Source organism: Pseudonaja textilis, chromosome Z (genome assembly GCF_049901715.1).
Source record: "Pseudonaja textilis isolate UNSWEBS1 chromosome Z, rPseTex1.2, whole genome shotgun sequence".
NCBI classification, from domain to species: domain Eukaryota; kingdom Metazoa; phylum Chordata; class Lepidosauria; order Squamata; family Elapidae; genus Pseudonaja; species Pseudonaja textilis.
The window spans coordinates 36,461,472-36,478,105 of NC_142008.1; the positions used below are offsets into that span (position 1 = coordinate 36,461,472).

The following is a 16,634-nucleotide window of genomic DNA, read 5'->3' on the forward strand; positions in this document are numbered from 1 at the left end:
TCTGTATTACAATACAGCCAATTTCTCCAACATAGCTTTGAAAGTGTGAAAAAAGAAGAAAAGGAATTGAAAAGGAAGCAAATATAATATGCAAGGATCCTAATAGACCTTTTGAACTTTTACAGTATCATCTGAAATTAAAAAGCTTGTGAGCTTCAATAGAAGCATTTCTCTTAAAATTACATTAGTTTGGTTGTATATATGAATATAGAAGAAACAAAACATCATCACATAATTGCAATTACCCACTCCTAAATTTTAAGAGTAAAAAAATTGTGTCAAAATTAACCTAGCAGAAATTTTTTATCATTTTTTGAAAATAGGCACTTTATATCAGAACATTTTCAATCCCTTTTCCCATCAAGTGAGATAGTAGTAGAAGTGTCTTTAACTTTTTATCTCATGGTAGTAAAATTAATTAGAAAACAATCAAAATGCATTCATGCTAATCTGAAATATTTAAAAAAATAGGAAGTCAGAATTTAACTTTGATGATGAAACTCTGCAATTGAGCTTCTTTTTTATGATTATTTCCTGTATAATTTGTTAAAAGTAGTTATGATCCACCAGGAAAAATGTTCCTAAATTCTATCTCCTGTTGTGCAAGATTTTTAGTTAGTTTCAATATTTGATTTCTTTCTGGCCCAAATGGAATAAGAAAGTACTTTAATTAACAACAAGTTGATTAAACACTAAAGAAAAAATAATGATGACTTGATGTCAATGATGATGGCAGAGTAATATAAGAATAGAAGATTCATTGTTTTTATAGAGAGAGTTTTCTATTGTAAAGCCAACAATTATAAAAAAAATAAAGTAATGCTTTCTTTATGATAAACAAAACAAATAAGAATCTGATTAGAAACATAGTTAATGTTTTAACTTGACAGAGGAATGATAGACTTGATTGCATACAAGATCTATTCTGAAGCAAAACAGGAGGGAATTGGTTAGATGGAATAGTGCTAAATTGTGTGTTACTATCTTTTAATAAGTGACAAACACAACCAATGGAGAGAACCCATAGCAAACCCAACAGCAAATTCAAAGATGAAAAGCTCTTTCTCCCATGAGCTGTTCAGAGCATCCAGTAGTGGGAGGTGCTTCAGTCTCTGCATGTCTAGGCTGGGCTTAATTTGTGGAATGCTCCTCCTCCTCCACGGGATTCCTCCCCAGCATTCCCCAGTTTTTGCTCAGCCTTGTTGTGGATAGGCAGTGCTTTTTATTCTTCCTTGGCCGAAACAGGAGTATTACTCAGCAGGCTTGGATATAGTCCAGTTCATTTTTTCAGGCTTTTAGCCTCCAAATCACTTTACGATCTCCTGATGTTAGCTCTCTCCATCTGGTCGTCAGAGATCATTTGCATTTTCGGGCAGTGCTGTTTCGCGCCTGAAGTGGCGGGCGGCTTCGGCATTTCTCCGAGCCTCCCCATCTGCTTGTTCTACCCTCTGCCATTGTGATTCTGCATTGCCCTTCTCTATATCGGCAATAGCAGCATGGGCATTTTCGCTCTCATCTGAGTCGTATCATTGAGTTTTCCCCTCAGAACGCCGTCTTGGTGTGGAAAGCAGTAAGAATTCGTTCTACCCCTTCCCCCGCCGTTCCTTTTAGCCACAAGGAGAAGCCGTTGGAAGCATTTCACAGGGTGGGAGTTTGTTGCTAGGAAGCGCGCATGCGCCAAAAATAATGGCCATTGTTTTTGCCTTTAAAAAAAAAAAAACTGCGTGGCCATGCTATTTGTAACTTGAGCTGTGTGAGGTAGTTTTCCTCCCCAATCAGAGGTTTTTCCTTCTGATAACCTAAGGAATTATTACACCTCGTTTTCTTATTAGATTTGAGGCCATCCGTGTATTATTGTTGGCTTAACACTCACAGCCTTACCCAGCGGCACAACAGCGAGCACCCAGGCCTGTGTCCACCTGTGCAGGGAAGTTGTTGAAGGCCTCTCTTTATTATCTTGGCCTTCAGGCATTCTTAATTTGGCTGTTTGGATATTCACACTATCAAGCTGTTTCTCTATTAATTTATATATGTGTGTATGTGTGTGTGTGTGTGTGTGTGTGTGTGTGTGTGTGACTTTCATTCCCTCCAATAATAATAATAATAATAATAATAATAATAATATTCAGTATTAATATCTTAATAAGGAAAGATATTATTACTGTGATATGACTCATATTATATATACATATATCTTAATTGAAAAAAACAAAACAAAACAAGAGGATAAGATATTATCAGGGCAACTGGTCCCTTCTTGGATCAGGCCCCTGGGCTTGCCAACCGCCTCAACAGGATTATCGCTTTGAATAATGAGCATACTGCATCTCTTTCAATTCAAAATGGCAGGCGGTAGTAGCCCAACCCTCAACCCTCAACATCAAGGGTCAAAGCTAAATCTCAGCACAAATCCAAGCAGACAAAAGGTCATTCTAAAGCTTCAGAAAAGGATGCCAACAGGCACCATAAAGCATTAGAAAAGCAAATAGATAGGTGTGCAAGGGAGGCACACAGGGCCTCCCAGGACCTTCTGCCCCCCGAGTCCAGTACCGTCTACCTGTCCCCATCCTCCTCCTCCCCTAGATCTCTCCTTCTCATCCAGACACAGCTTGGTTTCCCAGGGTCAACAGGCCCAGTTACCTGGAACACAGACCACGCAAAGGGCTCCTGAAGCTACATTCACTCCAACGGCTGCTGGTCTTCAACAGGACAACATTCTTCCAGAGGAAGTTCCAGAGAGAATGAAGGTGTGGATGTAGCTGGCAATCCACCAGGGAATTGCAGTAGGTCTTCAACATGCAGTTCTGACCAGGGAATACCCAGTAGCCACTAACTATGATTCTCAATCTCTAAGGTCATTGACCAGATTGGAGCAACACTATACCCAGGTACAGTTTAAGGGGGACATGCCCCTCCAGGGGCCGCAGTAGGAGGAGGAGGAGGAGGAGGAGGAGGAGGAGGAGGAGGAGGAGGCAGAAGAAGTGGATCACATTGATCAAATGGAACAGATTGGGTCAGGATCAATACATGACAGTGACCCAGCCCTGTCAGAAGCAGACCCCCTAGAAAGTGGGATGTCTGAGGATGAGAGCCTTATTCCTGATCAACCGGTATTTTCAGGCTTATTCCGCCCACAACTATTCAGATCACTTTTGTTTAAGGCAAAAGACATTGCAAGTCGGCCCCTTCTACCACTCCAACTCCTTCAAAAGTGGGACCAGAAGATCTAATTTTCAACCAACCAGTAGTCGAGGCAGATGTGATTCCAGTTCCTCACATGTTTTCAGACCTGGTACAGAAACAATGGGCATCTCCAGCGGTGTACCCTGCCCCCACGGGATATGACAGGAAATATTTTAATTTGGCCCCTGATTTCTCAAAATTGTTGAATATTCCCGAGGTAGACGAACCTATAATGGGATTAGTGTCCTCATCCTCCATTCCCAGTGAAGCTCTGGAGGCATTAAAGCTGGAGGAAAAACGAGCCGAGCTTGCCCTACACAGGGCCCATCAGTCTGACACGTGGGCTATCAGAGCGGCCACGGCCACTTCCTTCTTTACCCGTGCTTCTCTCAGGTGGCTCCGTCTCTTACGGGAGCATGTCCCTAATTCCAAAATTAGAGTGCACCAAGATATTGCAAAACTTATAGCAGCCGCTGAATTCTCAGCTGACGCAACTTATCATGCAGTCAAGTTTTCAGCCAGGGCCATTACCTCACATGTCACAGCGCAACGCTTACTATGGTTAAAACATTGGCAAGCGGACATTAAGTACAAATGCAAGCTGGCTTCATCTCCTATTGTGGGAGACAGACTCTTTGGCCCTGCCCTCGACCCACTGCTAATTGAAACCCAAAACAAAAAGAAAATTCTACCTTCTCTTTTTCGGAAGTCAGATTCTAGAAACCCTCAATCCTTTCAGAGGGGATCCTTTTGCCCCTTTTATCAGGGATTCTTCTCACCCAGATACCAGAGACCCCCATCTTTCAGACTAGGGCAGCAGCCAGAGAGCTCCGACTTCGGGGATAGGAACAGAAGGGGTGGCCAATCCAAGAGATCCTTTTGAGGAGCAGGAAATAGGTCTTTCCGGTGTCCAAGATAACTCCCCAGACCCGGCTCCCATTGGCGGACACCTTAAATTATTCGCAGACCAATGGGACTCCTCAATGTCTGATTCCTGGGTCAGAAACATGATCAGATTTGGTCTTGCACTGGAGTTTCAGTCCACTCCCCCAGACTTTTTCGTGTCATGCCCTGTTTCCAGAGATCCCGGTTAAACATAATCTTATGGAAACAGCTATCCATCATCTACTGGACATACGAGCCATCCAACCAGTAGCTACCAATCAATGAGGGCGAGGTTTCTATTCACATCTTTTTGTTGTTCCCAAAAGTTCGGTGGGGTGGAGTGCAATATTGGATCTGAAACGTCTCAACCGTTTCTTAGTCTATCGCAAGTTTAAAATGCACACCCTGCAATCTATCTTACTTTGCATCAGAAAGGATGATGTACTTACGTCCATAGATCTGACGGAGGCGTACCTACATATTGCTATTCAGCCTTCCCACTATAAATTTCTGAGATTCTGTTATAATAACCACCATTTCGAATATGTGGCCCTTCCTTTCGGACTAGCTTCTGCCCCCAGGACCTTCACAAAGGTTCGCACAGCACTAGCTGCTCATCTCCATGATATCCCCATATGACTCCAGTGTTATCTTGATGACATCTTGATTTTGTCATCTTCCTATCATCAAGCAGTCAGAGATACTCAGAACACATTACAATCCCTACAACAACACAGGTTCTCAATAAATTGGAAAAAGAGTCATTTAACACCATCGACTCAGTTAACCCATCTGGGGGCAGTCATAGATACTGTGGAAGGCAAAGTTGATACTTACCTGACATGCCCGTTCTCTTTGAGCTGTGAAGAGCATCCAGCCCCACCCTTTTTCCATCTGGTGGGGTTCTGTTTCGGCCAACGAATTTGTTAGGGCATTGAGGACGAGGGTGTTTATTTCTCTCGTCTTCGCCAAAACTGGGGAACACTGGGGAGGAGTCCCGTGGAGGAGGAGGAGCATTTCACAAATTAAGCCCAGCCTAGACTGAAGCACCTCCCACTACTGATGCTCTTCACAGCTCAAAGAGAACGGGCTTGTCAGGTAAATCCCAACGCCCTTTCTTGCTCAGTAAATGTACTGTAACTTTTTCCCTTTGCTACATATCAGTCACAACTAATATAACTCCTTCTTTTGAAAAATACCAATAGATCTCAAAATTTTCATTTTTACATAGAAAGAATTAGAAACTATTTAAACAGAAGTTTTGATTGGTAGTTAGATCTTTTTCTTCTTTTTCTTTCAGTCCTATACTTCTACCAATGCTAGCAACAAAACAGATTCTGTAAAATTAGAAAGAGTGACCAATGACATCTACTGGCCATAGAGAGACTTGTCTTTATCTTCCTATACCATACTATGTAAATATCTTTTAAAAGATTCAAGGATTATATTTTAGTCCTATCACTTCCGAGTTTGTTCTGTTCTATTTGGTTCAAATTATATTCATCCAAAGTCAATTTGTGTGTGTGTGTGTGTGTGTGTAATTTTGTAGAAATATGATTAGAGTTATATATTGATACATCTGTTTCATAAAATGGACACAATGAGGATCAAGGTAATTAACTGGTTCTATGTAAAGTGATAGAAAATATTATTTAAAATTATCACACATATAAAACAAATTTGGCTGAAATATAAACAGGATTTCTAAAAACACACTTTTTGATTCTAGTTTTTAAAAGTTGCTTGAGTTAAACATGAAAAATAAAGCTATTGTATGGGCTGTTAAAACTAAATTAATAAAACAAAGGTCAACATTAGTCTTAAAATAGTATACATAATAGTGCATTCCTTTTCACCCTATACACCTTTACTTATGGCAGTTAACCAAGGAGAAATTTCAGTTGTAGGAAATATAATACAAGAAAATTTTGGCCAAGAATGCAGCTAATGCCGAGAAGCTGAATTTCATAGAAACTGTACAATATCCATAAATCTGCAGAAGAACCAATATATTTATTTCATATTTATTTCTGTTAGATGGTATTGCAGAACCATGAGAATGAAGATAATGGCAACTACAATATTTGGCAACTTAAAGCAGTTCTTTGCAGATTTTATTATTATTTGTGAAAGATTAGCCTTCTTAGTTATGAAAATCAGGCAAAAAATGATAAAAACTATATAAATGTATGCATACCATGAACCATATGAATAATAGGGCATTTTTTTCAGGCTCCATCCTTTATAGTACAATGCTAAATGTGGGAAAATTCAAAGAAAAATGATAATAGAAGATTACAATAAATAAGGGAGAATGCATTTTTTAAAAGCTTATTCACATAGCACATAGTTAAATTATGTGCTGCAGGATATTATAAATGGTAATAGTGACAACTAAAAAATGGATTATACAAATTCACAAAAGAAAAGTCTATCAAAATGAAGTTTTACTTCAGATCTTTTTGGGAAAAGATGCTTTGGAGAAGGTGGGATTGCTAAGGTAACACTTGTTTACCAGTGATTAAAGCTGTTTTTCCTGGATTTGTGTCGCTTATCTGCCACATGATCTTGGGTAACATGTTGAAAATACTGTTACAATGTTGTATACCTTATGGGCTATATTTTCGGTATAATCTAGTAAACTTTATGTATAGCGTCTACATGTATGGCTCTCAGAATATATTAATAATTAGTCATAATACAGTATATATATTTTGATGTTCAAACCTTTTTCTTGTTAGTGTTACTTTTTTGCTGGAGGAGCAAAAGGTGTGTCTATATGTATGCATGTGTACATGTGCTTTTGTGGAAGCAATTTTTCTATGACGGAGAGAATGGTTAATAAGTACAGATGGAGGGATCAATTAATTTTATAAATGGAAACTTTACAGACAACTAATTTTAATCAATATATATTAATTCAAATAATATATTATTTCTTAGAATGTGGCTTCTGGATATACACAGAGACCTGGATATGTGATGTGTATATGTATAGTGCCTGTATATATATATAATGTGTTTGTCTATATATGTGATCTTATGTGTTGTGTGTGTTTCTGTACATCATGGTATATATGAATTAAGAAGTTTATTTGATCAGCAGTGATGTGACTTGTTCTAAACATTTTTGGGGATAAAAAAATACAGTTAAAAACCTTGCTATCCCAATCCTAATATGTTAAATTTAAGAATTCTCATTATTTAAGTTTTCTCCTTTCTATATGGTTTTAATTGGTGGGGGGGTGGGGGGGGAGAATACAGATCATTATGCAGAGATCCATCCGTTATGTAAAATTACAATTTAATTTAACAATAGTATTATATGAACAATTAATATATACATTGTTTTAGTTTAGAAACAGAATTTTTCAACAAAAGCTTTACTAAGTACATTAACTTTGTATATAGGTACAATCTTTGTTCATAGATAATCTGCTGTGACTTTTTTATACACACACAAACACACTGCTATTATGTTATTTTATCAAATTTTTATCAATATTTTTAAGAATTAAGATTGAGATTAATCTGTACAAAAGGAAGAGACAATGTAAAATTGCTAAAGTCCAAGCTTCAAGTATTGTAATAAGATTTTGTTGCTTCTTGAATTGGATACTATCTATTAAAATTATATTCAGTTAGTTATTAAATTATCATTATCCCATTTTCATTATTACTATTGATATTTTTTAAATTTCCAAAATGAAGATTATTAATTCTTCCGAATTTCTTCATTAATTTCTTCAATGATATAAGAAGGAAGCCATACTTGGCTCAACACTGAAGTCGATGAGGCCGCAGTGCCTGAAATATACAAGCCTTTTTTCCTATTGTTTTTAATCTCAAATTAATTTCACCCTTTGAATTTTACAAGTAGGAACTGAACAGAAACTAGCAACAGGTTCAAGTAGATCAAATGGTGGGAGAGAGAAGAAGCAAGTTTGCATTGGATAACCTAGAAAAATAATGGAATTCATTTCAAGTAAATATCCACAAGAGAGTGTGGTTTAGCGAATTTTGTATTGAACGTGAGGTTTTTACTAGCCTATCTGAAAGATGGGATTTAACTACTGCAAAGGAAAAAATAATGTGTCCTCTGTGTAGAGTTTTCTCTCAACTCAGGGCTTATTGATGTGATCTGGCTTTCTCTCTTAATTTATACAATTTATCTATTGTACACTGATTTTAAATATCTAGGGGAAACCATTTATTTCCATTTGTTAAGGACAGTTGACCACATATAATGGTCATTAGAGTGCATAAGCTATATTATCCAGTAAACTTGAGACAACAGATTCGAGATCTATAATTACATTCATTAGTAGAACCTTCATTCAACTTCTAATTGGTCCAACCCCATGATTTAAAAGCCATAGTAACTGCATGTATTGAGAGGCTATAAAAGCCAAACAATGATGGAACATTTAAGTGGATTAAATTGTACATAAAAATTTAAAAAGTTGCTGCCAACTTTGTATCATATCCTAAAATCAAAGAGGAACAACGTGTCCATAGGCTTTTCATATTGAGTGTTTGGGCTTGTCATTTTATGACATTGCTGATAGAAGCTCCACATATGTATGAGTGATACATGGATGGAAATTATTTCAGTGATAAAGCCAAAAGGAAGCTTTTGGCCTCAGTTCAGAATTTTTTACCAGAGTAGCAATTTTTCATGCATATTATTGGATGCAATGAGTTTTTTTTCTTTCTTTTTCTTCCTTCCTTCCTCCCTCCATCTCTCCCTCTCTCTCTCTCTTTCATATTTTTGTTCCAAATTTTTGTTATTTGCTGACCTTATTAACTATTTGTTCAGCAGTGGTGCTCATGATGCAGAATTGTATGCCATACGTAGCTGTTGTTACTGGACCATTTTTTTCTTTAAAAAGTATACATATACTGTACAATTAACATGCATATATGAAGGACATATATGAAGGATCATCCATAACTCTGTTATTGAAATTTCATGCAAGAGAGATAGAGCCATGCAGAACTGTTTCCACCCTTAAGTTGCTAACTATGTTACATTAAATTTAAAGGATGGTTTTGCTTGTGTTCAGCTTAATACAAGTGATCAATTGTCCCTCAAATGATTCTAACTGCTATAGAATATGGCAGAGTGAGACATGAAGATGTATGGTGGGTCTGCCCAAGATTATTTGATCAGGTGACTTTGACCTTGACCAATTTCTTTCTTACTGTTATATACTTCGTTTTGATTAAATATCTGAATATAACATGGATAGAAAATTATTCCTAAATATTGTTTGCCATTGCTGGATCTGTTCATGCTACATGGAGCTGCTTGAAAAAAAATGTTCCATTTAAATATGTATATTTCCCATTCTACTGATTATTTTAAAAAGAATAATAGAAATACAAGTATTATTGATAATAAGTTTATCCACTGCTATTTAATAATTCTAAATTAAATAAAAGGGAGAGTACAAGATTTTACTTCTAAAGAAGGTCAAATTAGCCATAATATTATTTGCCTTTTGGTTTGATAGAGCTGATCCTGAAAAAATAAGGTGCAATATTGAACAAAACACCACCAAAACCTTGGACATAACTGAATAGTGGAATAAATAATTTATGCTAATGAAATTACTGCAATTAGTAGTTCCACAATGACCCTTTTAGAAGACACAGCTGTTAATGTCAGGAAGTGTTGTCACTGCTGACCTTATCATAAGAGAAAGTGACAAATTGAAAATGCAAGGAAGACCAATCATCAAAGAGGTCTGCTCAGAACGATTAGAGTTTTGTGAAAAACAGTGTGAATTACAACCAGCTGCTCTTGGGCTCAGCAGCTCAGCATCCACCCCATGCTGTGCCATTTTGTTAAGCTTGATAACAATAGTTATTTTGCCCCATTGGAACAAGTTGTCTCAGGCCACTTCCAGCTCTACCGGAACCCACTTCTTTCCTGGCTGATTTACAAATAAGAGTGTTACCAAAAGCTTTTCAAAACTGCTACGTAAATGTCTCTCATAAGGATCATGGCTGGGCAGAAGCCAGTAATTCCTGGAAGAAAGTTCTTCTTGTTAATACATGTCTATATATATATATAGAGAGAGAGAGAGTGCAAAATAGAAAGTGATAGGACGAATAATTTAACTACTTAAGGTCTAGCAGATTTTGCTTGCTGTCATTTTTTTCCCTAATGTTCATGAAACATTTCCATTCAAAAGTGAGAATTTAGTCACTTTGCATCCAAGGCATGTAATCCTTATTTCCGTCTCAGTGCCATTATTCTAGTTTAAAGGCAGTTCTTATTAAGGAAGCCATGTTCAAAAATAAGTTTTGTTCCAAAGATAAATTACAAGTTTCTAAATGAGCTTCTTTGTAATATTAATTATGTTGGCTTGAAACGTTTAGCTATATCAACAATCACTCATGAATAATTTTCCAAAAGATCTCTAAGCATTATTGACAATGCTTTGGTAAATTATGTGTGACTTTCCTAAGAGTTGCTGTAGCTCATTTAATTCATATTAATTGATTTTTAAGTTTCCCTTGATTAATTGAACTGCATACATCTTGAACTGAGTGCAATAAATAATCATTAAAATGAGGGAGATGTGGTTCCACAAATTAGAAAGTTAACTACGGTAGAAGTCATAGAGGACAAAATGGAAATTGCTTACGTGTATACCAAAATGGAAATTGCTTAGCGTTTTCATGCATTACTATATAATAAAATGAACATTTTGAAAAGAAATAGATCACATTTTCAAGATTTTCAAATATTTCTTTAAAAAATGTACAACCTCTAAATGAATTGTAGTATACTTCTTTCATATGGATGCATATTTCATAAAATGAAGTTTTAGATTAAAGAATCAGTGCCCGGTTTCCCCTTAAATACAACCTACCCTGAAAGTAAGTCCTAGCTTGATTTTTACACTTGAGCCCTACCCCCCCCAAATAAACCCTAATTAAGATTGCGCCGACTCCAGAATGCACAGGTAAAAATTAAGCTAGGTGGGGAGGGTGGGATGGAGCTGCCCTACTACTTACCTTTGGACAGTGTAGCCAGACCTTGCACACCCTGACACCTTCTTTTCCAGCCCATTCCTTCTGCAGCCAGCAAGGCTTTCCTAAAAGCCTCTGTAGCTGATAAAAGAGCCCCAGATTCATCTGGAGTTGTTATCAGCTGCAGAAGTCTTCAGAAAAGCCTTGCCAGCTGCAGAAGAAGTTCCTGAAGGCCTCTGACAGAGAAAAGGAGAAGGCTGGGGGCGACACACACAAGTGAATCAGTGGATGACATCCCCAGAAAATAAGACCTGGTGCCTTTTTTGGTGGTGGTGGTGTGTGGGAGTGTGTGTATCAATATCAATATCAATCAGGGTCTTATTTTGGGGCAACAATGAATAGTAACTTTTTTTATTGTATTAGTCTATGGGTTATTTTAATATGTAAAATAAAGCTACATAGTTGTTTGAATTAATAAGCAATGAATGAGGCAGAATAGCAACCTGACTAATTAAGCCCATCAGTCCCTTACCAATTGACTAATCAAAAGATCTCTGTTCTGGTGATGGAATTAAGTAGCAGCCTTTGGTTTTTTTCTGCTGACTTCTACTGATCTTTATTGCATAGGCTTTCATGCTTTCTCAGATGTAAATTACATTTGGATATACTGCATTTTATTTATTTTATTCAAATTACATCAGTAATGGGGAGGGAGGATGTTGCTAAATGGAATTAGAGCAAGAAAATAGAGTGGAAACTTAACCATTTTCTTCCCTGTCAATGCTTGAAGAACATCTATAAAATAATGAAATTTTCTCTCTCCATGCATGCTCAGATCCCATTAACATCTCCCCATTGAGTGTTGCAATTTGCATTTTAAAGCAGCTGCATATGTTTAATCCATGTATTTTGGCCTTAGCTCTGACCTCACTCCAATTAATTGGGTTACAACTCCAATCAATTATGCATTGTTTGGGAATTCCAGATGTAGCATAGCTTTTATAGCTGAACTGATGAGAAATTCTTTTTAAAAAAAGTTTCTGTGAAGTCTTATGACCAAACAATCATTTGAGGTTGATGCCAATGTCATCTGTTGACCTTTGATTAAACATATTATTTGTCAATGTCAATATGGCCCTCATTGCTTTCCCCAACTAATTTTAAAGTTTATATTTGGGGGAAGAGGACTTACAGATGATAGATTATAGATAGATAGATAGATAGATAGATAGATAGATAGATAGATAGATAGATAGATAGATAATGGATGGATAGAAAGATAAAGTAAAAATAAGATAAGATAAGGTGGCATTTGAGTTCTATAATTCTCAGAAGAATAGCTAATGAGTATATAGATATATAGTGGTCTAATTGTCTAATGTATATATGGCAGTATCAAATTGAGAACCTTGCCTGATTTCCAAAATGGTGACTATGAATCAAGGCCTGAATGATAATATCTGGCACAATATCTTGGCCTTGGATATGAACACAAAGGATATATTTATTGTGTCTAGTTTTCTACTTAGTCATTTCAATATTTTTATTTCTAATTTAAAATGTATTTTATATATTTTTCAGCCACAGTTATATGACTCCATTTGCTATTTTATGGCATATGCCCATGCTAGTGTGAATGAGATAAGTGCAAAATTTCAATTAAATGAGAAGAGATATAATTACACAACTCCTAAGAGCTTCCTAGAGCAAATAATACTCTTCAAGAATCTTCTAGAGAAGAAAATTCAGAAAATTTTTCAACATAAGGAGCACCTTATAAATGGCATTCAGAAACTGAAAACTACTGCTTCCCAGGTAAGTCTTAGGATAATAAATAATATTTTTCTGCCATTTATTTGGAATTATAGTTTTATAATTATTTAGAAATATTTAGGCATAATATTCTTTAGATCCTATGTTAAGAAACTCTTTGAGAAATTAAAATATTTGTTCATTTAATGTAATGTGTAGGCTACCTGACTCTATCCCAGTCCTGGCCAATACAGAACATAACATAATTAACAATAGATACAGAGATTGTACAAAATGAACATCCAGAAACAGAATGCCTATACTACCAAACAAATAACCCAGATGATCTACCTAGTCTGGAGAAAGACTCAGTTTTTAAGGTGTGATTTGAATATGATCTCTTTTTAAAAAATATGTTTCTTATTTTTATATCTTAAAAAACATCTCTTTTGGTGAACAATGTGGTTTCAGGTTTTTACATTTCAATACAAATATGATCATATTTTACATATTCATCTTTCATATCATATTATTACTTATTCCATTCTCCTTTAAATATTCTCAAATATTCTTATATTCATTACACTTATTTTATCCAATTCCAGTTCATATTGTAGCTAATTTAATTTTTCTTTAAATATTCTCATGTCTTGTTTTACAATATTATCTAAAATTCTTATTTCATTTCTGTATTCATTACACATATTTACTTTTATCTGTCACATTTGCAAGTTTATCACATACTAATATTCCATTCATTGTTCAATAGCTTTCATCCTAATTCTAATAATCCAAAAACTGTTCCCTTTAATTGTCAATACAAGTTTACCACCCCTTTACCTTATACACTCCCCAATTTATTCCCTTTAATTCATTATAAAAAATTACCATAGCATAGTAATTTTTAAATTACCATATTCCACATTAATAACAATAATCTCCGAACTACTACATATCACATATGCATATATATATATATATTCAGTCAGATTCCGCAAGGTATTCTTTTTCTCAATTACATTCTAAATCATCTATTTATTTCAAAAATATTAATCTATTCAATTAATTTTAAAAATGGATAATAGTCTTCCTATTACAATTCTCATTTTAACTTTATTCATTGTTTTATTAAATATCAATTAATATTCTTATAATAAATTCCCATTTCCATATCTATTTCAACTAAATCTATATCTGGTTTAACAATCCTTAAAGAAAAATATCAGTTCCAATCTTTCCTATTTTTAAATTTATATTCTTATATCTCACAACACGTTACCTTGCAGAATCCCCCTTCCTGTTCTTTTTCTACCCATTGTCTTTCACCTCCTGATAAATAATTTCTTTTCAAATGATTGTTTCCAATCATTTTCTGGTCCTTTCCCTTAATTCCCCCTTTTTCCTTTATTATTTCCCTCCATTTCTTATGGCAATTATTTATTTTGTCTCTCTTTCTCTCTCTTGATCTTTCCTCTGTAATTCCATCTTCTATTGTTTCCTTTTCCTTTGTTTAACTTTACAAACAATCCCCCCTTTATCACATCAAATCTCAAATTTTTAGCTTTAATTCTTTTTTTTCCTGTTTTAATGTTAGTTATTCCATTTGTTCTTTAGAGCTGATTTCCTCTTTTTTTAACTCCTCCCCTTCTGGTTCTCTTTGTTCTTCTTTAGTCTGCATCATCATTTCTAATTTTTGTAGTATAATAGTTTATATTTCAAAGCTTTATTTCCTTCATGTTTTGTAGTTCCAATCTTACTTCCACACATCATTCTCCCATTTTGTACACTTCTTTTTCCCCTTCTTTAATATTTATATCCAATCCAATTATCCAGTAGTTTATTTCAACCAGTGTCTTTTATATTTAATTTCAACAGTCAGTGTCCATAAATCTTTATTTCCAAATTCCTTCTGTTGATTTCTTTTCCAACTTTTTCCCAAAGTCACCAAACAATCCCAGGGCAATTTCTTCATGTATCTGTTTTTTCCTTGTAGTATTCTAGTATTTCACTTTTCAGGGTTTTTATTTTATTATAATGAAATTCTTCTTATTTCATTTCAAATTCCAATTTTAAAAAGACCAAGCACTTTTCAAAGAAAAGTGAATTTTTTCCTTTACCATTAGGTGGCGCTCTCCATTCTCTTTCCACCCTTTCTACCCTTTCTTTTAGCTTTGCCCCTTTTTAAAGCTTTTATTAATTTCACTAATTCCAATTATTAGCTATTATTTCTTTTTAACATATTCAATTCCAGCATTTAATTATGCCAATTTAGTGCCAAAATCCAGATAATTATCTAGTTTAATTTCTAAGTCTTTTATAATCAAATGTTTTCCTCTGAATTTTCCACCTCCAAATTAATTCTTTACAAAATCCAAAGCCAATTTCACAAGTTTCCAATTTTCTTCTCTCTCTCTCTGGTCACTGCTTCTACAATCTTTCATAAAAAATTATTTGTTTCTTAATTCCGGGGTACCTTTTAATGTCCACAGATTTCATCTGGTTCACACACCGCTCACAGCTTCACCGCTCCAGCACAGTCTTAGTTTCCTGGACTGCCTCCGATCTTCATGGTGGCCATTTTGGACCACCACTGCAACTCATTTTCAGAGGAGGTTTACCTTGTCGGGAAGGGGAGATGCAACTCCCCTCAATCTCCCTTTCTTCACCACCCCTACAGGGCAGTTCTGGTCTCAATTGGGACCTTCCAACGAGTGAGCATTAGAGTGACACCATGCACAATTGCAGATTCTGCTCCAATGTGACAAGAGCACAACTGGAAGTCTCTGATTTAAATATGATCAAAGGGATGGACATTGGAGGGGCAGGGCATAATTTCAGAAGGCAGAAACTGGGACAGAAAAGATCTGTTTCTTGTGTCCCAACAAGGAATTTAGTAAGCAATGAACCAAAGCATCCCCTTTGTGAAATAGCTACTAAAAAACTCATATATTATGCTATGAAAGTTTTACAAGTAGAAACCATCATCTTGAATTGCTTCTAGAAACCTAATGAAGTTATATCTATAACATTTGCATCTGTATTTATTTGGAATCTATTTAATCAATGCAAGGATGGGAAACCGTGATAGTTTACATAATAATGAATTATAACTTTTGCAAATATTTTTTCATGACTGTTAACTATATACTGTTAAAGCTGATTAGGTTTTGTCCAATAATATTTGCAGAATACCAACAACTTTTAGAATTGACAATAATAAAGGAACTAGCTGTCAAGAAATATGTTGCAGACTAGCATATACAATACTTGCTAAAGTAGAAATGAAGGTCTTGGAAATGATATTCAGATGTTGTCATGAGACTATATGCATTTTTGCTATGACATTATATGAGAATGAAAGTTGAACTTTGAAGAAGCTATATTGATATTTTTCAACTTTGATACTGAAGAACTCTCCTGAAGACATCATAGATTGCCAAGAAAACAAATTAATGGATCATTGAACAAATCAACACAGAGTACTCATTAGAGGCACAAATAACCAAACTCTAATTATCTCACTTTGAACATATTGTGTACATCATGCATGTCTGGTTCTCTAGAGAAAGTTGTATATTGCTGGGAAAGGTAGAAGGAAACAGAAGAAGAAAATGACCAACACCAAGGTGGATGGATAGCATTGTAGCAGCAGTTAGGTGCCCAGTCAAAAAATCTTGTAAGATCAGGTTGGAGATAGATCATTCTGGAGAAAATGTATGTGCTCACTAACAATCAATACCAATGTGCTAACATACAATCATTATTGATGTTTGGGGAATCTCAGATTTCTTATATTTGATCTGGTGCTATATGAAAAACAAGAGCTTTTC

The 16,634-nt window shown here is 35.3% G+C and overlaps 1 protein-coding gene across 1 annotated transcript in view; it reads left to right on the forward strand.

Moving 5' to 3' along the window:
• Positions 1 to 16,634, forward strand: part of DNAH11 (dynein axonemal heavy chain 11) — a 191,623-nt gene that overhangs the window by 109,135 nt on the left and 65,854 nt on the right. The window contains 1 exon segment of the mRNA XM_087918377.1: positions 12,634 to 12,867. Coding sequence (XP_087774503.1) covers positions 12,634 to 12,867 — 234 coding nt within the window.